The 25,323-nt window shown below is 38.8% G+C and overlaps 1 protein-coding gene across 2 annotated transcripts in view; it reads left to right on the forward strand.

Moving 5' to 3' along the window:
* Window positions 1-25,323, forward strand: part of smarca2 (SWI/SNF related, matrix associated, actin dependent regulator of chromatin, subfamily a, member 2) — a 56,651-nt gene that overhangs the window by 9,427 nt on the left and 21,901 nt on the right. For both annotated transcript variants that reach the window (XM_056745166.1, XM_056745167.1), the window contains exons 7-26: window positions 78-204; window positions 708-881; window positions 4,504-4,677; window positions 4,782-4,952; window positions 5,111-5,161; window positions 5,302-5,432; window positions 5,783-5,840; window positions 6,060-6,160; window positions 7,914-8,061; window positions 8,526-8,689; window positions 12,315-12,381; window positions 12,493-12,603; window positions 12,684-12,926; window positions 13,032-13,145; window positions 14,442-14,549; window positions 16,310-16,396; window positions 16,617-16,663; window positions 16,812-16,978; window positions 17,393-17,556; window positions 18,136-18,363. In XM_056745166.1, coding sequence (XP_056601144.1) covers window positions 78-204; window positions 708-881; window positions 4,504-4,677; window positions 4,782-4,952; window positions 5,111-5,161; window positions 5,302-5,432; window positions 5,783-5,840; window positions 6,060-6,160; window positions 7,914-8,061; window positions 8,526-8,689; window positions 12,315-12,381; window positions 12,493-12,603; window positions 12,684-12,926; window positions 13,032-13,145; window positions 14,442-14,549; window positions 16,310-16,396; window positions 16,617-16,663; window positions 16,812-16,978; window positions 17,393-17,556; window positions 18,136-18,363 — 2,635 coding nt within the window. The remainder of the gene's footprint in view (window positions 1-77; window positions 205-707; window positions 882-4,503; window positions 4,678-4,781; window positions 4,953-5,110; window positions 5,162-5,301; window positions 5,433-5,782; window positions 5,841-6,059; window positions 6,161-7,913; window positions 8,062-8,525; window positions 8,690-12,314; window positions 12,382-12,492; window positions 12,604-12,683; window positions 12,927-13,031; window positions 13,146-14,441; window positions 14,550-16,309; window positions 16,397-16,616; window positions 16,664-16,811; window positions 16,979-17,392; window positions 17,557-18,135; window positions 18,364-25,323) is intronic.

Genomic DNA, 25,323 nt, shown 5'->3' on the forward strand with positions numbered 1-25,323 from the left:
TACTCTGGAAGAAAACTACATTTTATAATAGCATTTCATTGACTTGCCTTTCTCCATGTTTGTTCATCTGTTAAAAGACTTCAGGCCAGGATTGTTCACAGAATACAGGAGCTGGAGAATCTTCCGGGTTCGTTGCCGCCTGATTTGCGTACTAAAGCTACCGTGGAGCTGAAGGCTTTAAGACTGCTCAATTTCCAGCGGCAGGTAAAAGAAGTGCCCCTTGCCCAGCGACCACTCAGACAATTTTCAAATTTACAAGCGCACGTAATTGATCTCGCAGATGTTCGTAATGAGCTTCTTACCAGCTAATTTACAGGAATAAATCAAACTAGTATAACTGTATATTAAACACGATCATTTACAATATGCCAAGTGAAAATTGCTCATGCACGTTCTTGATTTGCATGTTCCATTGAGCTTTGTCCTCTTCATATTGTCATTATTATGTGGATGGTTATGGTGTCCAGAGTTGTGCAATGAATGTTTAATTTACACAGTGTAATGAAATCAGCCATTAGAGGGAGCCATCGCTGCACTGATATCAGTACACAGCGCTTGAAAAGACAGAGACTTGTTCTCCAGTAATTAACAAAGATTACAACTAAATATGTTCGAAATGCTTCAGTATATGATTATCATTTGATGAAGTTCATTAGCTGTAATACATTTAGTCAAAGATGAATGTGATGGATTTTTTTCTCTCTCAGCTGAGGCTGGATGTTGTGGCCTGCATGCGCAGGGACACGACCCTGGAGACAGCTCTGAACTCCAAGGCTTACAAGCGCAGCAAGAGACAGACGCTGAGAGAGGCTCGCATGACAGAGAAACTAGAGAAACAACAGAAGATTGAACAGGAAAGAAAGCGCAGACAGAAACACCAGGTGATGGATGCATGACCAGTGTACCAAGTCAAATTCATTTAACGGAGTGAAAACATGTGCATAAAATCCAGACAAATTCACACAGTACAATGTTGATATTCCTGGGTATCCAGGTTGCATACTGACTCAAATATTATATGAGCACATTTTAAAACTCAGAACAACAAAATGTATTAAAAACGAAGAAAAGCACCCAAAAATGAAAATTCTGTTGCATCACCGAAATTGAAATGACCATTTTCTCTCACTGGAGACATGTAGATGTAATGATGTTATGTAAATTATACAAGAATTGTATTTTTGGGTGAACTGTTCCTCTAGCAAGACAAATTCCAGGAATGTCTTGCCTTGAAATTTAGTTTAGTACACCAAAAAGCCAAAATAATAATTTATTACAGCAAAAAACATTTTTATTTAAAAGTCATATTGCAAATGTTGGATCTGAGAGCATATCATTGTGACCTTAAAAGTGGCCACATGGAAAAGTGGAAAATGGTCTGGATAATGTCAACAGTGACATAAAATATGAGCAAAATTTCTTTGTATATAATATGTAAATTATATTGACTTCTGGTTGATATGACCCCAGTATTAAAGTGACAATTCTGTCACCATTTACTCACCCTCTTGTCATTTCAAACCTGTTTGACTTTAATTCTTCTGCAGAATACCAAAGAAGATTGTTGGTAAGAATGTTGGTAACCGAACAATGACGATATCCATTCACTTTTGTTGTACACACACAAAACCAATGCAAGGGGAACAACATTCTTCAAAATATCTTTTTTTGTATTCTGCAGAAGAAGAAAATCTCAAAGGTTTGAAATGACATGAGGGTGAGTAACTGACAACAGAATTGTTATTTTTGGCTGAACTAGGCCGTTGAGGAGCATTACTACATTTCTAATAATTAAAGGGATAGTTCAGAAGAATGTTAGGAACTAAGATTCCCTTTCTGTCGGTCTCTCGACGTTGTGTCGAGACGACAGATGGGGTTCGCCCTTGAGAACCTATCAACTCTGACTACTATAGAAAAGGCCAATGAAATTAGGCGAATGAAATTTGCAGCATTAATTTACCTTTTGTTCTTCAGAGCCATCTCTCATGAGTACACTTTTCAGGACTGAGCACTCTACAGCGGGGCATGTCCCGTTGTTGTCTTGGGTGCGTAAGGTGTCTGGGCGTCCAGCACGCTGAGGCAGCGTTCGTTCACACATCTTATCCGCACTGCGGGCAGATTGTCATTCAGAAGTTACGGTCACGGGTGGCTTTCTTCCTTCGGGAACCAGCCACCATTTCATCTGCTACCCGGGCTGTGACATCGTTGGCTAAGGCCCCGACGTCCGCTAGTGTTAGCAACGTTAGTGATGTGGGGACCTCTGCGAACGTAAACCCGCCAGCCAAGTGCTCAAGGGCTGATCGCACCCCGATTCGCTCTGACCGTTCCCCAGCTGGCGGTGGCACACTGCCGGATCCTCAGGCACGGACTCTGAAATGATGTGTGACGCAGATGAGATGTCACTCGCAGCATAGGAGGGAGACTTGCTGGCATCCAACCCTGACGACTCCGAGCTCCCCCCAAACGGGGTCGAGCTCAGGAGGAATCAGAGGTAGAGATGTCGGCCATGCTAACCCGGGCAGCCACGAGGATTGGGTTGCAGTGTATGCCAATGCCTCTTCCCCAAAGCTCGCAGTTGGATACGTGGTTCCTGGGGTCGGAGCGCGGTGCCAATCCGCGGCCACCCCCGGTGCCATTTTACCTGGAGGTGCATGAGGAGCTGTGTAATTCTTGGAGAGCCCCACTCACGGCTCGCTCCAGTCAAACCAGCTCCAGCTCCATCACCTCCCTCGATGGTGGGGCAGCCAAAGGCTACGTCGAGATCCCCAAGGTGGAGCGTGCGGTTGCGGTGCACCTGTGACCGCAGACGGCTGCCACCTGAAGGAATCGACCGCCCCTACCGTCCAAAACATGTAAGACTTCTGCATCTCTGGTGGTGAAGGCTTACAATGCTGCAGGCCAAGCTTCCTCCTCTCTTCACGGCTTGGCCAACCTGCAGGTCCACCAGGCCAAGGCGTTCAGAGAGATCCACGAGGGTAGGGCCAACCCAGGTGTAATGCAGGATCTCCATGCTGCCACTGACCTCGCTCTACGGGTGACCAAGGTGACGGCACGGGCCCTGGGTCGGACGATGTCCATGCTAGTGGTCCAAGAGAGGCACCTCTGGCTTAACCTTGCGAAGATGAGTGACACTGTCAAAAAAAGACGGGGGGTTGCGCCCCATTCTAGATCTGTGTACCCTGAACAAGCACCTTCACAAGCTGCCGTTGAGGATGCTCACGCAGAGGCGCATCTTGACATCCATCAGGTGTCTCAGAATCTCCCATGCCCATAGGCAGTGAGGGCTCACTCCTGGGCACTGGCTAGAGGCGCCTCTCTGGCAGACATTTGTATAGCTGCGGGTTGGGCTACGCCCAACACCTTCGCAAGGTTTTACAACCTTCACGTAAACCCTGTATCAGCATTAAGTAAGCACCCCCTGGTGGTTGGCTGGGCAGAGCAGCCTTCCCCCTTAGGCTGGGACGAGCAGACAGCTCTAACCGGGCCTGGTGCTACCGGATGTCTGTAACACCCCCTCCGTGGGCTGTTCCGTCTGATGTATCCTCATGAAATGGTTCCCACTCCTGGTAACCCATGAATTCCCCTAGGTGGACCACCACCTCGCGGTTAACTACTCAGTCCACACGTTCCATGCAATCTCCCCTAAGGGCGAGACCATATCTATTTCCACTGTATTCCTCCCCCAGGGTAGGAAGTGGCCTCTGCAGCGCATCCCTAATTAAGGAAGTCGTGCTCACCCGGTGTAAAACCGATCCGGACGGCCTCTCGCCAGTAGAGAGCTAAGGCCTCCGTCCGTGAAAGGTTACCGGTCAGGGCTGTACTCATCCAAGAAAGCACTGAGACCCCCCGACCACCACACTGGAAGGTTACAGTTTTGCAAAAGCATCGAGCTGACACGCCCAGGCCTATTACCGTTGCATCGCTAGAGATTGTGACACGATACAGCGTTGTGGCTTTCTCCATAGGAACCCCATCTGTCGTCTCGACACAACGTCGATAGACCGACAGAAAGGGAACGTCTAGGTTAAGTATGTAACCTCAGTTCCCTGATGGAGGGAACAAGACGTTGTGTCCCTTATGCCACAACGTCCCTTATTCTTATGTCCCTTATTCTTTTTATACCGGACATCCGGGGGCGGAGACCGGCATGCAAATTTCATTCGCCAAATTTCATTCGCCTTTTCTATAGTAGTCACAGTTGATTGGTTCTCAAGGGCGAACCCCTTCTGTCGTCTCGACACAACGTCTCGTTCCCTCCATCAGGGAACTGAGGTTACAGACTAACCTAGACGTTTAAGTAAAAAAAAGGTTTGTCAAAGATGCCCAAGAAATCTTAGTTGCTAACATTTATCCAAATATCTTTCTTTGTATTCAATACAATAAAGAAATGTATACAGGTTTGGAACAAGTGTGTAATTCATGACAACATTTTCATTTTTGGTTAAATTATCCCTTTATGAAGTTTGCAACATTTTAAAGCATTATCTAATTTTCTTCTTATAGGAGTATCTCAACAGCATCCTGCAGCATGCAAAGGACTTCAAAGAATATCACAGGTCCATCTCTGGGAAAATCCAGAAGCTCTCTAAGGCAATCGCTACCTGGCACACCAACACAGAGAGAGAACAGAAAAAAGAGACAGAACGAATTGAAAAGGAGAGAATGAGGAGACTGATGGTAAAATATGTTGAACTTCCGCACTAGCATTCTAGAGCATCTAAAATTATCCATAAAAAGTGCTTATCAAAGGATCTTAATGGCTCTCTGTCTGTTTGATGTAGGCTGAGGATGAGGAGGGTTACAGGAAGCTGATTGACCAGAAGAAGGACAAACGTCTGGCCTACCTCCTTCAACAGACAGACGAATATGTGGCAAACCTCACCGAGCTTGTCTATGAGCACAAGGCAGCACAGGCTGCCAAGGAGAAGAAAAGAAAGAGAAAGAAGAAGAAGGTACAAGGCAACATTACTGCTGAAAAACCAAATACTAAATGACGTAATGTGAATTGCGATGTATTACCAACAAGTTTCATTTGCTCAGCTTCTTTATAAAATTATTATGATGATTAAACATTCAATACTTACTCATTGCTGTCATGTATAACCTTCAGAAGGAAGCTGGTGACGCAGAAGGAATGGGGTCCATTGGACCTGATGGAGAGGTATGTAAATCGCTATGATAATGAAAGCAGAGTTCATGTGAAATAACAGACGTGTGTCCCACTGTTACAATCTCTCTGTCAAGGCAAATCTAACACAGTTCGTCACAGAAAACCTGCTGTTTGTTTATTTATGCCCGTAGCCTATAGATGAGAGCAGCCAGATGAGTGAGCTGCCAGTCAAAGTCATTCAGACTGAGACAGGGAAAGTCCTACAGGGGACAGATGCCCCCAAGTCCAGTCAGTTGGAGGCCTGGCTCGAGATGAACCCAGGGTAAGAGGTCCTCTCGTTGCTCCTCTGTGTGTCTGTTAACTCATAACCGTTTTGATAGAAACCCTTACATTTCATGTGCAAGGACAGAATACAATTTTTTTCTAAATTATGCTTTTTGAATGCTTGTGCATTCGATAAGTGCTCTTTAATTTGTGAAAGCTGATGTGTATGTATCTGGGTGGCCGAAGGATAAACTAAATAACGAAATAACAAGTGGCCATAAATAATTGCTTTGTTGCAGTATATACAGTATGTTTTTTTATTGTATAAATTTTGAAAGATTGTGTTGTCAATTAACCTTTCTGAGACTTTATAGTGTTTACTAGTTAATCATGCCCTTTAAATCACAGCTATGAAGTTGCTCCACGCTCAGACAGCGAAGAGAGCGGCTCAGAATTTGAAGAGGAGGTGAGTGTCCTCTTCTTTTTGCTCATTACGCACTGACAGTTCTTCGGAGCGGGAGTGAGTCATACGTCCAAACACAAAATAAGCAGCATGCTTATCCCCGTGTCTGCAGAGATTTTTCCATAAGCCTTAAGCATCTGCCAGACGCTTGTTTGTCTCAGCATATTTCCCTGTCACCTGAGCAATCACGGTGCTTTAAATGAGAATAATGCTGCATTTTAGGATGACGAAGACGTGGTCTCCAGAGCTGAATCGGAGGAAAAGAAAGCCATCAATCCCAACGGTGATGAAGTGTCTGAGAATGCTGCCAAGCACATCATAGAGTATGTGACCTGTTTTCACTTTAAAGCAAAACATGTCTTGTTGAGTTAGACTGCAGGAGTCGGGTGTTGATAGCTGTTATGTTTGCCTCGCTCTGACTTTTTTCTTATGCCTTATTTTTGCAGTTTTTTGTTTTAGCTATGGTGTTCTGTTAGTGTGTGTATCTAATATGTATAATACAATTACTGTAATTGTAAGAGCTGCTTGTTGATTAAACCTATTGACAATTACTTGTTTTTTATGTGGTTAGCACAATTTATCACTAATTTAAAATTAATTAGTTGAAATTTGCCACTCAGTGGCCACTTTTGGAAGGTACACTTGAATTTGCTTGTTAATCCGAACATATAACCTCCCAACCAGGTGGCAGCAACTTGATGCTTAAGGTGAGGTGAGGTGGTTGAGAAGTTTGAACATTAGAAACTAGAATAAAAACTGTGGAATGATTGTTGGGAGAAACAATGTAGTTCAAGTATATCACAGTATATGCTAATCTCCAGGGATTTTTTAGCAGTCTCTTGGGTTAACATAGAGTTACAGGGAAATAAAAGAAGTTGTGTTGGTGAAAAGGCCGTGTTAATTAAAGAGGTCAAAGAAGGCCTGCGGATGAGACTGTTTGAATGCACAACAAGTTGAACGTTAAACCAAGTTGACCAGAATCACTGGGTGCACTTGAAACAGAAAGCAGCAGACACAGGTTTTACCAAAACTGAAATGTAGAAGATTAAAAAACATCAGATAAATCTCTGTTTGCTGGGGGCAGATTTTGCTGTACACGTTTAAATCTATGAGTGCCTTATGTGAAAGGTGGAGAAATGGTCGGATAAAGTAGTGGAATACCATACTTACTGTTGGTAAATGACACATGTACAATTTGGCAAAATTTGAAATGCTCTCTCATTTGTTATGTGCTTTGGATGAAAGCGTCCCCTAAATAAATAAAAGTGAATGTGGAAAGTTAAGCATCATTTATAGACACAGTGCAGGTCGAGTAAATTAAGGTCATAAAATCCCAGTAAATGCAATATAATGTGTTAGTTTATTGGGAATATGAATGCAATGATTTTAGCCTTATACACATGTCTCCTTGAGACTATTGGTTCTTACTTTCTGGCTACCTTAACCTTACATCGGCAACTTTTTGGTAAAAATTTAAACAATCGTATTATTTTACCCAGATTTTGCTGGAAATGACGATTTGACACATAAAGATAAGAGATGGCGATAGACAGGCAAAAGTTACAATCCATTACAGCTTTAAACTTTGAATTTATACATGAGTTAAGGGATAATTCAACCCAAAATAAAATTTATGCCATCACGTATTTACCCTTTCGTAAATTGTTTTTCAAACATTGACTTTCTTTATTTTGCGGAACACAGAAGAAGATCTTTTAAAGAATTAACAACGGCGGTACAAGTTGACTTGCATTGATTTTTTTCTCCCTACATAGAATTGAATGTGTACCGTCATTGTTCGGCTACCTTTTACTTCAAAATATATTTTTTTGTGTTCTGCAGAAGAAAGAAACTCATACAGGTTTCAAATGAATTGATAAATGATGACAGAGTTTTATTTTTTGGATGAACTATCCCTTCAAAATGAAAGTTGAAGACCCTAAAAGTGTGTATTAAGCCAAAAAGTAATTTCATCTCAACTGTACCGTATCTGTCCTATTGAATAGTTTAATTGAAAGACTGTATTGATCACTGGCATTATACATAATCATAAACACTTTGTGTTTTATTGTGCAGGTCTGCTAAACAAGATGTGGACGATGAGTACAGTGTTCCGGCAGGAGAGACCAGCTCTCAGTCTTATTATGGAGTCGCCCATGCCGTCATAGAGAGAGTGGAGAATCAGTCGTCGCTTCTGATCAATGGAACTCTCAAACATTACCAGGTAAAGCTCTAGAACCCTTCACACATACATTATATAACTTTCAGCTTTGCAGATAAGTACATAGATTTAAACACTATTTAAAGAGAGTTTATTCTGGAATTGGATGAGGCTGCAGGAAGGAAATCACACAGGCAGGAAATATCAAAAAATTGAGTGGCTAGGATTGAATCTGTTATCCCCTTTGAGGCGATAATGGATTTAGCTGTGGCTTTCAAAAAAAGAAAACAGACCTCTTATCTTCCAATTTTCTTTTCTTGCCCACCTGATTGATGGGTGTTTTAAAGAAAAACTTCAGGGACACTGTTTAAGTCTTTGACAGAACTGAGCCAGCATTTACTTCTGATCCATGCTTTGATTCAACCCAACAGCTGTAGAACATAGATTGGGTTTATTATCTCACAATCCTATCGGTTTATGGTGCTTTTAACGTATTCCCACATAATAACGTTCGTATTTTGGTTCAGGTCCAGGGTCTGGAATGGATGGTGTCTCTCTACAACAACAACCTGAACGGTATTCTGGCTGATGAGATGGGTCTGGGAAAGACCATTCAAACTATCGCCCTCCTCACTTATCTAATGGAAAACAAGAGGCTCAATGGGCCGTACCTCATCATCGTACCGCTCTCGTAAGTCCAACAATCAAGCTGTGAATAACAAGATGGGAGGTGTAATGGGGTCAGCTAAGAGGATTTGCAGCTTAATGGCTTCATTAAGTGACTAAACACTGTTACGCACAGTTCAGCTGACTGCTAATGACTGACACCTCTCGTGATAGCCATTCGCGATATTAGGTTTAAGAGGCGACGTATGGCAAGGCTCCGGGTCATCGAACGGTTGTCGTATTGATCATGCATGAATAGTTGGTTGAAGATTCAAATAAATGGTTTCCTTGATGGTAGAAAATGATGGAAATGATTTGTGTAGTTGGGAGTGACATCCTATTTCTCAGGCGAATTAGCATTCTGTTGAACAAAGTATAAGTAACTGTGTCATAACCAGACTGGGCACGATAAACGTTAGTCAGAGTTTCTTTCCTACGGTAGTTAGCCCATATCAGTGGCAAGCAACATTACGTTTTGTGAGTCAATCGTTTGTTTCTTGCCTGGCCCACATCGAAATTTCTTTTGACATAAACAGCATGTCAGAGCTTTACAGTGAGACCATTTCAGTTGCATTTGCATATTTAGGCGCACTTTGTGACTGACCCCATCTAAACTCATAACCCATTTAAATCAAATCAAATCAAGAAACTACGACTCCCAAATGTGTCTCCTTGTATATTATGTGACATCATGCACTCCAATCGGCTGCTTTTAATGCTAGTCAACTGAGCAGCGTTTCCCATTATGAATAAAGAAAATAAGTTAACGCGCCATTTATTGGTTTGCTTTTTACTGTCAGTTCTGAGGTGATGTAAGTCTGTGGCTGTGTTAGTGTGCGTGAGTGAGTGATTCATCAGGTGTCGTTTGGAGGACTGTGTGTCTGGCATAACTGACACTTGTTGGACGCAAAATAAATGTTTCTGTGTGACATTGCTTAGAGCGTTCACCTAGAGTTCGACAGCCGAGCCCAACATGTTTTCGTTAGCTGTCCACCTTTATCTCAATGCGTGAAATCACCCATTATGCCTTGCGTATGCGCGTAGGGCTGATGCTAAAGACTTCCGGATCGCCACTTGATCCCATTAGTTAGGCATTACGGAGTTATAAACGGACGTTAAAATACTTGTGTGTCAAAATTCCCTATGAATTAATTTGAAAACAGGATCCTCTTTAAAAGCGCATATGACAAAGGAGTCACTGAGATGGTTATTAACGAATGAATGACTTACACCGCTAGCAGTTTAAAAGGGGGAGGAGATCGAAAGAAACTCTGGGTTTAACCAAGAAAGGTTAGGTCCCGAGCAGGTCAGGTTCACAAAGTAAGTTACTTTGGTTACTGACTTTGAGAAGTTACCACTCTTTTAGAAACTGGCTTGAGTTATCTGCTTTCTCGGGTTTGACATACCTTGCATTCTGAAACGAAAAACCCAGAGTTTCGCCCATCGCAGAGTTAATATACCCAGAGTTTTGACAAAACCTCCTTCCTGAAACGGGCTCCTGGATGCTTCAGTGTGACTGGTTCTTGTATGTCAAGTAGCGATACAGCTGCTGTGTTATCATACCTGCCTTTATTTATAGAGCTACAATACTGACTTGGCCAAACATACACTTAAATACATACCTTACATTCAAATAGTGTGTATTTCTTATGTCATCCAATGTGAATACGTATGTTATGCTTGAAAACAGCGCAACTGTAATTTTAAACTTCATTTGATAATATAACAAAGAATTTAATGCCACTTAGGCCTGGATAAGTGCTTTATATGTTACTAGTCTTTAAATGTTATTTACTTTACGCTCTTGTTGTGTCACGTGGTAACACTTGTTCGTAAGATTTTCTAATCTTTCTGCGGCTGTTGTGGCAGCCTTTAACCGCAAAAATTCTTTGATAAACTTAGTTTTTATACATTAACAGAAATGTCCTCTTACATGGTAACAAATACAAATAGAATACAATGAGGTGCAGAGCATCAAACAGGAAGTCACTCGCGGTAATGGCGCTCTCCATGGAGACATCAAGAAAAAGGTGGATGTTGCTTTTGGTGCTAATAAATAAACGTTTGGTTTCATAGCGGTAATTTGCGGCTGGGACATGTCCCCACCGCTTTTTGGAAGAAATTAACAAATGCTTGAGGAAGTATTGTTTTGGGGCCATTAACATCTAAAAAAACATCCAGTGTCCAAGTCGAAGGAATAAACAGTTTTTAAGTGTAATTCACCGAAACAGCGCAGTGAAAATAGCACATACCTGACTATGAAAATCATGCACTATAAATAACAAAATGCTTAAATGCAATATTTCTCATCACTATAGACCGTTTCAAAGGGACAACCTAAACAAAGGTTACTGCGCATACACGTGTTCGTTGAAGGACCTTAACTTCCGGTACACATTCACAAACAATAGAATGCATGTAGCTAATTTTTGATAACAAGCAAAAGAAACCGTGAAGAACTGTTACTTGACTAAACTTGTCTCTCTAATATCTAGACTGCGATACCAAGCTCAACCGCTAGAAGTCAATGTACCATAAGGTTTCTTTAAATGCGACCAAACTATAGGACGCATTCAACAAATTGTTTATTAAATAAAAAAATTATACAATAAAAAATCATAATATAAATGCATATCAACATAAATTAAATGATATATAAAAAGTTATATTATTATACACTAGCTAAACACAGACCGGAAGTTATAACGAGGAAAAACTCATACACACTGTAGGGGAATTTATATTTATTCATTTAGCAGATGCTTTTATCCAAAGCGACTGATGAGGGAAACAATGGAAGCAATTGGAACAACATAAGGACAACAAAAGCATAAATGCAATGAAAAACTGGTCTCATATAGCCCACCACAGTATACAGAGCTTTTTTTTTTGAAAGAGTAGAAAAGAGATGAGGACATAATTAAAACATGACGTTACGTCCGTCTCATGATTTTCCACTTTCTCACTTTCCCCGATCAATACAATCAAACAAACACAAACTGCTCAAGGGTAGAGTGTGTGCTAACAGAAGATGTTTTTCGTAGATAATGATAAGAAGTCCCTTTTCACAGTAACACATACCAAGCAGGAAGAGAGAGCCTAAGCATTCATTAGACTTAAACCATGAATTACTCTTTACTTTCTGTATCAGAAAAGGTTGGTCTTAACCAGGCTTAAATCATACATTTAAAATAAGATAATGCTGAATATTAATTGATTATTATTTGTAAAAAAAAGTATTTATATTTGAAGGAAGGTGAAGCCACGGCACTCGTCCCTTCAACACCGATTTAATTGGTTGTTGTTTTGTTGTTCCACGCCGCACTTTCGCTTTCAGTGCTTGTCGCTGAAAAACCTACTTTTCTACACGGTGCTAATATTCTGACAGCGTGCATCTCCTCGCTGATGTCTCATAGACTTTTTCTCTAAGTGTTTTGCGGAATGATCCTCAGTACATGATTGCCACGTTTTAGATAAATTGATTGTGATTGGGCAGAAATCCTTTCAAACCGGCTCACCTCACATACATCATTAAATCCCTGATGACACCATCACATTTTACTTAGAGATATGGCTTCATTAAATTTGTTCCATAATATCAGTGGTTTCTCGTAAAAAAACAATTGATTTTTGTCTTGTATTTGTTGCAGGACTTTGTCCAACTGGGTTTATGAACTGGACAAATGGTCACCAAGCATTGTGAAAATATCCTACAAGGTAATGAACGTTGTTTGTCATGTTGGAAAATGAAATGTAGTGATTGAATCTAGTATAGAATAAAGGTAAGGAAATCGAATGCAATAACTGTTGTTTCGTGATTTGTGAAAGGGCACACCATCCATGCGGAGATCTTTCGTGCCTCAGCTCCGCAGTGGGAAGTTCAATGTTCTTCTTACCACCTATGAGTACATCATTAAAGACAAGCAGATTCTAGCCAAGGTAAAGGCCACTCAATACAAAGCACATGGTTGTAGAAAAAGTCTGTGCTATAAGCGCTTTATTCCCTCCCTGACCCTTAGATTCGTTGGAAGTATATGATTGTGGATGAAGGTCACCGCATGAAGAACCATCACTGCAAGCTCACACAGGTGTTAAACACCCACTATGTGGCTCCCAGGAGGCTTTTGCTCACGGGGACGCCTCTGCAGAACAAGCTACCCGAGCTTTGGGCTCTTCTCAACTTCCTGTTGCCCACTATCTTCAAAAGCTGCAGCACCTTTGAACAGTGGTTCAATGCTCCCTTTGCCATGACGGGAGAGAGGGTAGTGTTTTATGTTTTATTCCTGTACATTTTTCTTTGTTGCTTTATAAAGAATGTAGCCTAAGGCTGACTTTTGATGCCCATTGCATTGCATTGCACTTGTTAGGTGGATCTAAACGAAGAGGAGACCATCCTTATCATTCGTCGCTTGCATAAGGTGCTGCGTCCTTTCCTGCTGCGCCGACTGAAGAAAGAAGTGGAGTCTCAGTTACCTGAGAAGGTACATGCACACCCGGTGTGCACAATTTTGATATAAAAATCATCATGTATTTACATTTAAAGTATGTGTATGACTAGTTTTTGGGTGAAATTCAAAAGAAGATATTTTGAGAAATGTCTCTGCAGTGTTGTTGTTTGGCTATCAACCCTCCTGACAATTTCGATCGTGTTCTGCTAAAGAAAAAAGTCATAAAGGTTTAGTTGACACAAAGGGTTATCTCTTTCCCCGACTGCCGGCCTACGCCAGCGTTTTTTTACATTTTAACCAAACTTTAATGGCTCACAGTACATTTTCTGTAAAAAATATATGGACAAACAATATGTCCAATAAGAGATCAGAGTATTCTTCCATCTTGATTTGTTCTTTTTTTAAAACTCCTTCTTCAAAAATGCATCACTTTGATTAAAAGCTGAGATGATTAACGTTTTTTGTCAAAGATTCCGCCCAGATTACAGGTTCTGGGATTCTGTACTTTTTCCCAAAGGTGTGTAACAGCGCCACCTGCTGAACAACAGTACAAATACTGATTGCCGTAATAACTCCTCTTTGACAGGGAAACATTTTCTTTTTTAAATGATGAGATAAATCATCAATGTCGGTGAAAGAGTTAATGAAAAAGAGCAAGTAAAAGAAGAAAATATTTTAAAAATAAAGGCAAGATATAAGACTTCTATCACTTAACGTCCCTGTTTTATAATCATATTCCTTTCATGTAATACCTAATAGTGTTAAAATAATCAAAACAGGCTGACTCCTAAGCTCGATCAAAGCTTTATACTTTGCAAAACAAATGATAACATTACATGATTATTGTTGTTTTTATCATTGCTATTATTATTGTATTCTCTCATAAAAAGATTTAAGGCTGCATTATACTCTAGCGCTACAGTGCCATAGCGGTCAAAATGAAATGTGATATTGCAGGCCCTTAAATTAAGTCACGTAATCAAACGACTACTCGACAACAAGAATATCTGTCGACAATTTTTTATTGTCGACGTTGTCGAGAATGTCGACTTATCGTTTCAGCCCTAGTGCAAATACGATGAAGATTTATGGGCTGATTAAATTTACAGATTCAAAAAGTTGTCCATCTGCAAAAACAACAAATATATGGACTTCACACCTAAGGCCGAAAGTATTTGAGTCTGTCCTTTAAGTGCATCCCGGCTATTTGAATGGTTTCAAAACACAGCCTCCTTAGATAAACTGTAATAAGAAATGCTTTATTTCCGTCAGTTCGAGCTCCTGCAACTGTATCACAATTGTGCATTGAGCATTCAACGTTTGTTTCAGGTGGAGTATGTCATCAAATGTGACATGTCGGCCATCCAGAGAGTTCTTTACCGGCACATGCAGGGCAAAGGCATCCTGCTCACTGATGGCTCAGAGAAAGACAAGAAGGTACAGACAGACTATTTACAACTGCATTAAAATCTATTTTCAGCCGAGACACGCACTGTTTGCAGCTGGTATTAACAAGTCTCGAATAAGTCCCCTGTGCCCACTTGTGTTCAGATTCCTGGGGCAGAATCTCCGACTTTTGATTACATGTCTCAGTTATTGAAAAATCAGTTATTGCACACTATAGCATCGGTTATAATCTCACCTCAGATGTGATGTTTTGAGTGGAATACTAATATTAGTTAAACATGGTTAATTGTACTTCATATATGAGTGCTTCACAAGATCTGTGTCCATGCATGTAGAAGCCAGGCACAGCATATACTGTACAGGTGTGGATATTAAAAGACCATTTCAAATTTTCATTTAATCAGCATTTCTAGATGTATCGTGGCCATTCCAGTCCATTGTCTGTAAAATTTTAACACAATCAAACAGGAGTGACATAAGCCGCGTTTCCATTCAAAGTTGCAAATTAAGTCTATATGCAAAATTGGAATATTGCATAAAACATTTTTGAATAAACAATGTTTCCATCCAACTAGTCAACTGTCACTTCCTAATAAACTCGAAATAAACATAAGTAAGAAAAGTAAGACAAGCCACTGAATAGAAGCAGATGAAACACAATAAATGCGGTTCTTTTGTGGATGCCTACTGTTTGGGAATTGCAGTCGTGACAGTTCTGGGAGGCAATTACAGAAGTACTTTGACAACTTTTCAGATGCTGTGTAAGAACAGTACTCTGGTTAGTCAGGTTATGCTGTCTCATAGTGCAGTTAAATTACTTTTTGGAGGAATTTATTCGGAAAATGCGTTTCCATCTCCCATTATTCGCATGAACACTTTTTCGCAAAAAAGAAAATCCAACTCAAACGAGCATAAAAACATTTTTGCGAATTAACGTTTTTTATTTTGAAATTTGGAGTTACCATCACTCATTTGTGATTCGAAGCTTTAAAGTGCGAATAAAACCAAGGATGTGGAAACCCGGCTATAGTCATCCAACAGCAACGTGATTAATTATCACATAAAAAATATTATTAAAACTTATCCTTAATACATGTACAAATAATACTGTTGTATTCCTAAAAAGTGAATATGAGCCTCGTGGGCAGTGCTCCGACATGTGGCGCGGTTAAGCATCGGGTGACCCGGGTTCGATTCCCGTCTCGTGGTCTATTCCTGATCCCATCCCCTCTATGCTCCATGTTCTCTCTCTCACTTAAACTGTACAAAAAAAGGATTATAAACTTGTTTTCTTTGCAGTTTTTTTTCTTTCATTTTTTTATATTTGGGACAAATATTGTTAGTAAATCACAGAAAAACACACACCTAAACACATATTTATAAAATGTAAACAACACTGAAAATAATCTGAAAAACTTTCAGCTGCTCAATATGAAGAGTTTATTTAAAAAAATATCAGTTTTTTTATTGTGCATTCAAATGAATATCAATCAAACTGCACTTGATTTGTTTTGATTTAAGCCATAACAACTAAAAAAGACAGTTAACTAACACAATAAAACATGATAACATAATAAAAAACATGATTTTTGAAAATACTGCACCACAGTTGACAAAGTTTAGTCCTTTAGTCCTTTTCATCAACAGATGAAAGGAGTAGGCAGACTTACATTTTTTTGATTTGGACACTGTAGTGATTACATTACTAATGCATTGGAATGCCTCAAAATTATAAATTGAGGTTTGAGTGATTGAATCACAAAACATTTTGTACCCCGTTCTCACCACAGGGTAAAGGAGGAGCCAAGACTTTAATGAACACCATAATGCAGCTGAAGAAGATCTGTAACCATCCCTACATGTTCCAGCACATTGAGGTACCACTACACTGTTTGTACATATTAACTCTTACATAAAATGTCCATTTGGCTAAATCAAGTTTACATGATTTAGCCACATGGACACTTTATGTAAGAGTGTAGAATGTGTACAAATCTTTTATTGATAAACGTTAGAAAAAATTATTGTTCTTATCTAATGAGTTTTATTTGATACTATTCACTCAGCTACAGTACTCAATCTTTCTATTTTATTTAGGAATCCTTTGCTGAGCACTTGGGATATCCGAATGGCATTATCAATGGGTGAGCGGCGATCAAATTGAGCGTTACTTAACCTTAACAGTTTCAATGAAGGGTGTGCATTTATGTCATATTTCATGTCTCGCTACGTGACCGAGACAGTAGAGGTGCACACCAATAGAAGTGGTTGACATTTCTCTTGTCCACCTAGCCCTGACCTGTACCGCGCCTCTGGCAAGTTCGAGTTACTGGATCGGATCCTGCCAAAGCTAAAGGCCACCAATCACAGAGTGCTTCTCTTCTGTCAGATGACCTCGCTTATGACCATCATGGAGGACTACTTTGCCTATCGCAACTTTCTTTACTTGCGTCTGGATGGTTAGTAGTGAAGACTAAGGATGCTAACAAGATATTTGTGTTACTGTGCTGCAGCTCATGGTGATGAAATTCCCGAATCAATCATCATTTTTTATATCTCTGGGCTTGGTACAGAGTGATGTGTAATACTTGCTAACTTTCCCGCATACGCAATTTAAACAAATTTCGGTCCCATTAATGAGGCTAAATTGTTGGTCATCATTATGTTGTTTTATTGTGATATTTGCAAGCTGTTTTAGAGATATCTGTACTCCCCCAATTATGTCGAAAGGACAAGAACATTTTTGGCCTAACTGCTGTACTTTAAAGCCTAAAATTAGGGCATTTCTATATGGTGGTTCATTGCCTTTTTAATGAGTGTGATTGCACAGATAGCCTGCCCTTTCTCATTCATTATCACCCTTTTGGTTCCAGGAACAACGAAGTCAGAGGACCGAGCGTTACTTTTAAAGCAGTTCAATGAAGAAGGTTCGCAGTATTTCGTCTTCCTGCTGAGCACCAGGGCAGGAGGTCTGGGTCTTAACTTGCAGGCTGCAGACACCGTTGTGATCTTTGACAGTGACTGGAACCCCCACCAGGTCTGTGTGACTGCTACTGTGATAAAGAGGAAATAGAGTCTGATCATGGGCTTACAGCTCCACACTGATGTGTCAGCTGGAACGAGACTAGCCAAACTCTTGCTATACTGTATGTTCAAGCAAAAATGTGATCTAGGGGTTGTTGAGACACACTCGGTTTTTACAGATTTAAATTGATTAAAAGCAAAAAACATTTGAATAAAATCTCACTTTTTTGCCTTCAGTTATTTATTAAATATTTTGAATGAATGTAATGATTTTAGTCATGTCAGTTCATAAAAGCTGCATGTCTAATTATTGTATATAAAATTTGTAAAAAACAAACATTTATTATATATATCAAAGTTAATATATGCAGAAAAATGCATTTTCAGCGTTTTATGCAAAATTTTGTAACAAATCCTCTTTCCACCACAACCCAGCATCTTTAAGCCAAGACATTTTTATCTTTTGCTATTCTAAACATATCAGATAAAATGTTGCACAAATCTTAAGTTGCACGACTCTTGATAACTTGATTTACCTTAGTTACATTTGCTATTAATACGTTTGTCACACAACTGCGTTGTCCATCACCAGGACTTGCAGGCCCAGGACCGAGCCCACCGTATCGGCCAGCAGAACGAAGTGCGCGTGCTGCGTCTGTGCACCGTGAACAGCGTGGAGGAGAAGATTCTAGCAGCGGCCAAGTATAAACTAAATGTAGATCAGAAGGTCATTCAGGCCGGCATGTTTGATCAGAAGTCTTCCAGCCACGAGCGCAGAGCTTTCCTTCAAGCCGTTCTGGAGCATGAAGAACAGAACGAGGTAAGTCATTTGAACAGACACAGATGGCAATTGCAGTTGTGTGCAATTATTGATTGACAAACTAATTACTGCTTGTGATGCACTGCATGAAAGTTATTGCTGGATGCTGAAGTACAGAACAAGCTCGGCTGACAACAAAGAGCTAGAACTATTTCACGTGTTTGCCTGTATGAATGCAGAATTAAATATGAATGTATTTTTCAAAAGTAATGACATTCTGGATATGCCACACTGTAGTGTCATTAGAGATCGACTAGTGAATTAAAAACAATTGCAATGTGCTTTTAGGGATGCAGTTCTCGAATAGTTATGAAAAGCAGCTTAAAGTAGGTTTTCGTATTCTGTGGTTTAAAAATGAAAACTTTTAGTCACCTGTAAGCATCCTACTTCCTGTCGTTGCTCCCCGTGCCCCCTGTGTTTCCCTGTGCCTTAGCTCGTCCTCAGGTGTCCTTATTAGTGTTATCCATGCCACCTGTGCCTTGTTTCCTCTAGGGTATTTTAGCAGTTTTTTTTCCCTTTGTTTCTTACTCAGTTTTTGAGTCTTGGCTGCTAGTCCCCTGCCTTGTTTCCCCCAGTACTTCCAAGCTACCTCACATAGGGTTAACTTTGTATTGTTTATGAGTTTTTTTCCCCGTTGTTGTTTGTTTTTATTTTTCCCATATGGGTTTTTCCATAGCCTCTACTGGCATTAATGCCTCTGTCTGAGAAGAACTTTTATTGGATTATTTTCCTCGCGAAATAAATAAATAATTTAAATAAATGACTTGCCTGGAGAACTCTCAAGCGTGTTTTGTTTGGAGTAGATCTCCTAACTACCCCACCGGAGACCAGAGTTCTTGAATCCTGACAGTCTCCTGCATGTCTTAGGTATTTCTGCTGATAAAAATGCTTGTCTTGTTTCCAAATGACTCGACATGTCTCCATTAGTTTCAGAAGTCGTCTTTGAAGATCTCAATATGAAGTCAAACATTATTTGTTCAATTTCATCAAATTTACCCAAATTAACATTATTTTACCTGTATTTTTCAACTCCTTACTTACTTATTGGGCCTCATTCATGAAACATGAGCAAAATCGTTCGTTAAGTCGTTCTGTTAACATTGCTGGTTATTGCATTTTTATATTCATTAATAATCTTCAAAAACAGATACTTGTAACATGTTACAGCCATGTATATTCCTAATCATAGCAACCAGCTTGTCTCTGGAAAAAGGATCTAAAGCGCTCTCAAGCGCTACCAGCTTCTTTTCAGAAGAGCTCTGGAGAATATTTCAGCAGACTTAAAACGCTTTGGTGGACATACTATATGTTTATTTATTAATTTATTGTTAGGCATATAGCCTATTAGTCTTTTATGCATTTATGCAATATATCGTGCCTGACCTGAGAATGGAATCCAGAGGATTACACGCATTCCTAGATATGTAATTTGTGTAGCTGTAATTCATATGCAGGTACAGGGCCGGCCCAAGCCTTCTGGGGGCCCTAAACAGAATTTTATTTGAGGGCCCCTCTGTGCCACCAATATGACAAATTATTGTCAATCCTTGATTATTCGCACACTATAAATCTAAAACACCCATTATCAATTTTATTCGTTGTAACTGTATTAATTTGCTAACATACTAGGGATGAGTCACGAATTTCGAAAATTTGATCCGTTTTTTAATTATTGAATTTCAAATAGTGTGTGCGATCTTAAAAAATTTGCCGTGTTTTCACGCGTAACGTGTTCACGTAGCCAAAGGGTGGCGCTGCCATTAACGACGCACATTAAACCTAAAGGCTGTTAATCAAGAGACAGTAGAGGAAAACATTTTCTCAAAATAATTGTTAATTAAGTTACGCACACTGTAGACCCACGTGGCATAACGGATACGATAAATTGAGACAGTGTCCATTGAAATGGAAAACCTTTGAGCTATTAATTCATGAAATCACACAGAACTGTTAATAAATGCCGTCATTCGGTTAATATGTTTTAACGCCTGTTAAGTCTGGTCTAAAATCTTTATGGCTTTATTATATTTTCCTTGATCAATCACACTGCTGTTTTTTAGTTGGTATAAATGTGCATGCTCATATTTTACAAGGAAATGTTCTAGCATTATGAGCGGTTGATGCTGATCGACGTACTGTTAATAAGTGCCGTCATTCGGATGTTAATATACTCATGTATCACCGTGTTATCTTGATGTTTAGCTTGATGTAAGATTGCCTATTCCATAATAAATAAAGCAGTGTGTCGTCACGGATTTAAAGCGTAAATGGTCTCTCTCTCTCTCCGTTTATGTGTGTAGGCTAATACTGTAAATGCGTCCATGTGGGGGAGGGGTGCGAATTTCGAATCATTTTCGAATAGTTCTCATCGATCTTTGAATATAATTTTTGTTTTAAATGCCCATCCCTACATCATACCAATGTTTTTACCCATCTTCGGATTTTGTGGCAAACCCACAGGAGTGGTCAGGTGAGAATTTTCACTTTAACATTCAAAATCTTGCAGTACCAATTGGCATTCTTAATGCAGTGTAGTGAAAATTAACTAAATAACCCAGTAGACAATACATTTACTATTAACATTTTAACCACTTTAATTACTTTTGAAATTAGCAATGTGCAAATAGTGCAATACAATCAAGTACAAATAAATTACTTAGGATAAACAGCATCTTTTTATATAAAAAATAATTTAAATGTACAAAATGGCCAATATTAAACTAAATAATAACAAAATGAACAGATCAGATTGATCTGTAACAAGGTGGTTCAAGAATAAAATATAAAGGTGAATACCAATCAACTACAAATAAAATAAAATACTAACAGGATCTTCTGAAAAAATTAAAATAGGTTTCTATAATAAACATGTTATTTTAGACAAACTAACTCAACTTTACATACCACCTCAATATCCACTTTCCTCCTTACAATCTGTGTTTCCTGGCTCTTCTGGAGGCAAAGTCGTTTATGATATCACTATAAGATATCTGACGGGCAATTTAGTTTTTACTACTAATTAGCGCAAGTCCAGTCAGTCTTTCTTGAGTCATTGAAGATCTCAAATAGTTTTTGATCAGTTTGAGTTTGGAAAAGGTCCGTTGTTGAATGAACAGAATGTTATTTTAACGTTAAAAAAGCTATTTTAACAACCACAAGAAACTGCAGTTATAACAATGTCAAACTATATAACACAGCACCACAGCAAGCCATCTGTACACTTAAATCATTGAGGCCAAATGATACTGGAATAAAATAGCAAAGACTTGTAAGTTATGTTAAACTGTTATCAGCACCAAAGTTATAAAACAGAAACTTATTTTAATTATCAGTACCAAGTTTATGAAACAGAAGATTAATTTTATTAAAGAAATGTAATCCAGGAAAGTTCTTTTAAAACCAGCTAAGTAATATGTTGTGTATTATAATATATTAAGATTGCAAATCTATTTGCGAATGTTTAATTAAACAGTTGTCTAGGCTAGGCTAAGCCTATTTAGTTTATATTAATTTTCTCAACTCAAATCGTTTCCCAACTTTATCTTGCTGTTTTATCTGTTCCTTCTCTTTTCTTTATTTTTCTTTTCTCTGCACCAGAATGATTTTTCTTTTTTTGTGACAATATTGAGTTGAAATTCTTCAATCAACTTCAATTACATCAATCAGAAATACTCCCGCTGTGCATGTATCCGGCTCCAGCAGCCCGTATATATAATATTAAATTGTTTTTTTTTGTTCATTGAATGATGCAAATTAAATAAAAAAAAATTTTGAATCCTATCACAAATTAAAAATACCTATGTTTTGCGATGTTTTTTTATTGTTTAAATTGATTAAAAAATGAAACCAAAAGGTATTTTTTTGGAACACTAACTGCTGTTAAAAGAACGAGTCCTTATTAAACTAAAAAAGTAATAGACACGCGTTACGCGTTTCTTCCCTATAGAAGTCCATTATAAGGAAACAGCTTAACATAGCCTACCGAAACACCGACCATGTTAAAACTTCTCAAATATTTTTCTAAAATTGATATTGGATTAAAAAAAACCATGTGATTGAAAAAATCTTTCAGTAATCTATTTTTAGTGTGTTCGCTCAACGGGCACATCGATACAGGCAGACTATCTGTTTCCTGCTCGGTCCTTACTTCTCCGTGGCGATAACGGCGTGCAGTTAAAAAAAATATTACAAACTAATATAAAAGTTAGGGGGACACGAACGGGATTTTGTAAAGTGAAAGAAATTATGCCCCTGGATATGGAAAATTATACAAAATCTTGGGGCCGCCTGGAGGCCACGGGGGCCCAAAGCAGCCACTTAATTCGCTTATGCCTTGGGCCGGCTCTGAGTGGGTATTATGTTAATTATGAATGAGCGTGCATTCATTTATTTACAAATAAATGGAATTTATTAACATACACACGTTTTACTGTGAAATCTGACATTACCGAATTATTTGATAACCCTGAGGAGAGTTTTCGTGAAGGTCTGTTTTACACGCGAAGCACTCATATATTTACTCATATCTTTACGAATGTTTCATGAATGATCCAATGTATTTAAACAGTATGTTGTCCCATTTGTTACTTTTTTTGTATCTCCTTAGCAATTTTAGGAGAACATCTGGGACTAAGCTGATATATTTCACACAAAAATAAAAATTCTTCATTTCCTCAGGTTGTTTCAAAGCTATATATTTTTTGTTCTGATAAACACAAAGAAAGATATTTGCAAAAATTCTTAAAGCCAAACAGTTCTTGGCCGATAACTTAAAAAATGACAATCTTCTATTGGGTAGAACAAAGAAATGTAGGCAAGCAAACAGTTATCGGTATCGGCCAATAATAAAATGAAGGTTTATATATTATAGCCGATAAATTATCAATAATTTCCTCTGGTCGAACCACTTAAGCCGCATGATGCACACTGTTAAAATCCAGTACATTACTGTCTTTCTAGCATGATCATTCACTTACTGCTATTAGCAAAACGTTGGTGATTTAGTATGTAGATTTTGAATGTGTAAATTATAGGAACAAAAGCATATTGTTTGAAGGCAAATGTTGTCTGAATGCTTTCTGTCTTGAGACCTGTTAGACTTCCTGTTGAGAACACCTTTCTGGGTTGCTCTCGATGAACATTTATAATTTGTTTATTAAACACACCAGAAAGTTAAGTAGACTTGGTACATGATATATAAGGTGGGAAAAGGAATATTAAATTATTATTATTGTTATTATTTATCATTATTATAATATTATATATTTACATATCGGTTATCGGCTACCAATGACCGATAAGTAATCATCCTTATCTGCCAAAATTTACATATTGGTGCATGCCTAGTTACAAGCAAGCTTCCAAATATCTTTCTCTGTGTTCATCAGAACAAAGACATTCATACAGATTTGGAACAACTCAAAGGTGAGCAAATGAAGACAGAGTTTTTATTGGGAGGCCTGTCCCTTTAAATGTAACAAGTGAGAACTCTACACAATCACCTGAGCCTGAATTTTCCTCTGGGTTACCATGCTCATTGTCAACATAGTAAAACCTTCTCAGAAGTTTCATCTAGTTAAATACATGTCAATATTATTTAGCAAATTCCCCTACGTTTATATTTACTGAAATGTGCATTAAAGAAATGTAGTTCAAGACTTCATGACATTTTGGAATAATAGGAGAAGCAGGACAAGCAGACAAGTGGGACATCCTTTCATAACATTTGGAACAAATAGAGTTGGATGGAAATTTGAAGGTCCTGCGCCTTCCACAGAAGATACTTATATGTATAAATATATTTAGACCAATTTACTTAGCGATTGCTATCAAGATGAGCATAATGTTTCTGGAAAGAGTTGCCTAAACTGCTTTAGGTATACACCTTCAGATCAAAAGGTTTTCTCAGCTAAGTGACCCACAAACTTCAACTGCTATGGACATTGTTCATTTTTCTTTACTTAACTTCTCAAAGTTTAACGGAGAACTTCGAAGAAGTACCTTAACAATTTAGGGTTCAATTGGTTTCTTACAGCTGATCAGCCCACTCAATGGCAAGTAGCCTAGTTACTACAAATGTAACCCCCTTTGAAGCTGCATGTGAGTGTTTGACCCTGAACAGAGTTTGTTGAGGTGTTAAGAATTGGTACACAATTGTGGAAAATAAAATGGTGATTTGTAGATACATCGATTTTCTATCTCTAGCCCAACTCAGTTTATTGGCAGTCTCATTATAATGACACCGCAATTTGTTCGGCAAATTATAGTTTATCACTGACATAAATTATGATGCTTTCACCCATAAGTGAACGCGCTTCAGTCGAGGCCAAGTTCTGTTTTTGTATTGATTTTCAGAATGACAAAGGCTAAAGAAATGGCAAGCAATTTTGGTAGAGAAAATGCGGTTAAGTTGTGCTGAAATACTTAGAGCAGTGGTTATCAAACTTTTCAGATCAAGTATCACCTTTAATAAAATTAGTTGTTCCAAGTACCACCCAATGACCGTCATAGAAAATCACATGAATTAACCCTCAAATTAATAGAGCTGTGAATCTTTATCTTTACACGTTGTCCTCCGGTTCTAATGTATTATTAATAATTGTTTCCTACATGCTAGTCAGCAGTAATAGTTGACACAAAACACCTCCGTTGTGCACCGTAAACAGGTTTCTGTAAATTACTTTTATGAGGGATTTATTATATATTATTATTATGATTTATTGCCTTAGTGGGAACTTCCAGAAAGACTTAAAAACTTATTGTGGTTAGGAAGACGTGACGAGAACCGTGAGGCGTGAGTGATAGTTTGAATCAGCTGTGCAAACACCGGTCCTGCATATCTCATGGAGGAGATTGGGAGTATAAGAGGACGAGCGATGGGACTGCTGACTAGAGTGGACCGGGCCCGAACATCTTTTAGCCTTTTACGTTTGTGTGTATGTTTTATTCGCCGGCATTCGA

The sequence above is a fragment of the Triplophysa dalaica genome, chromosome 4 (genome assembly GCF_015846415.1).
Source record: "Triplophysa dalaica isolate WHDGS20190420 chromosome 4, ASM1584641v1, whole genome shotgun sequence".
Classification (NCBI taxonomy): domain Eukaryota; kingdom Metazoa; phylum Chordata; class Actinopteri; order Cypriniformes; family Nemacheilidae; genus Triplophysa; species Triplophysa dalaica.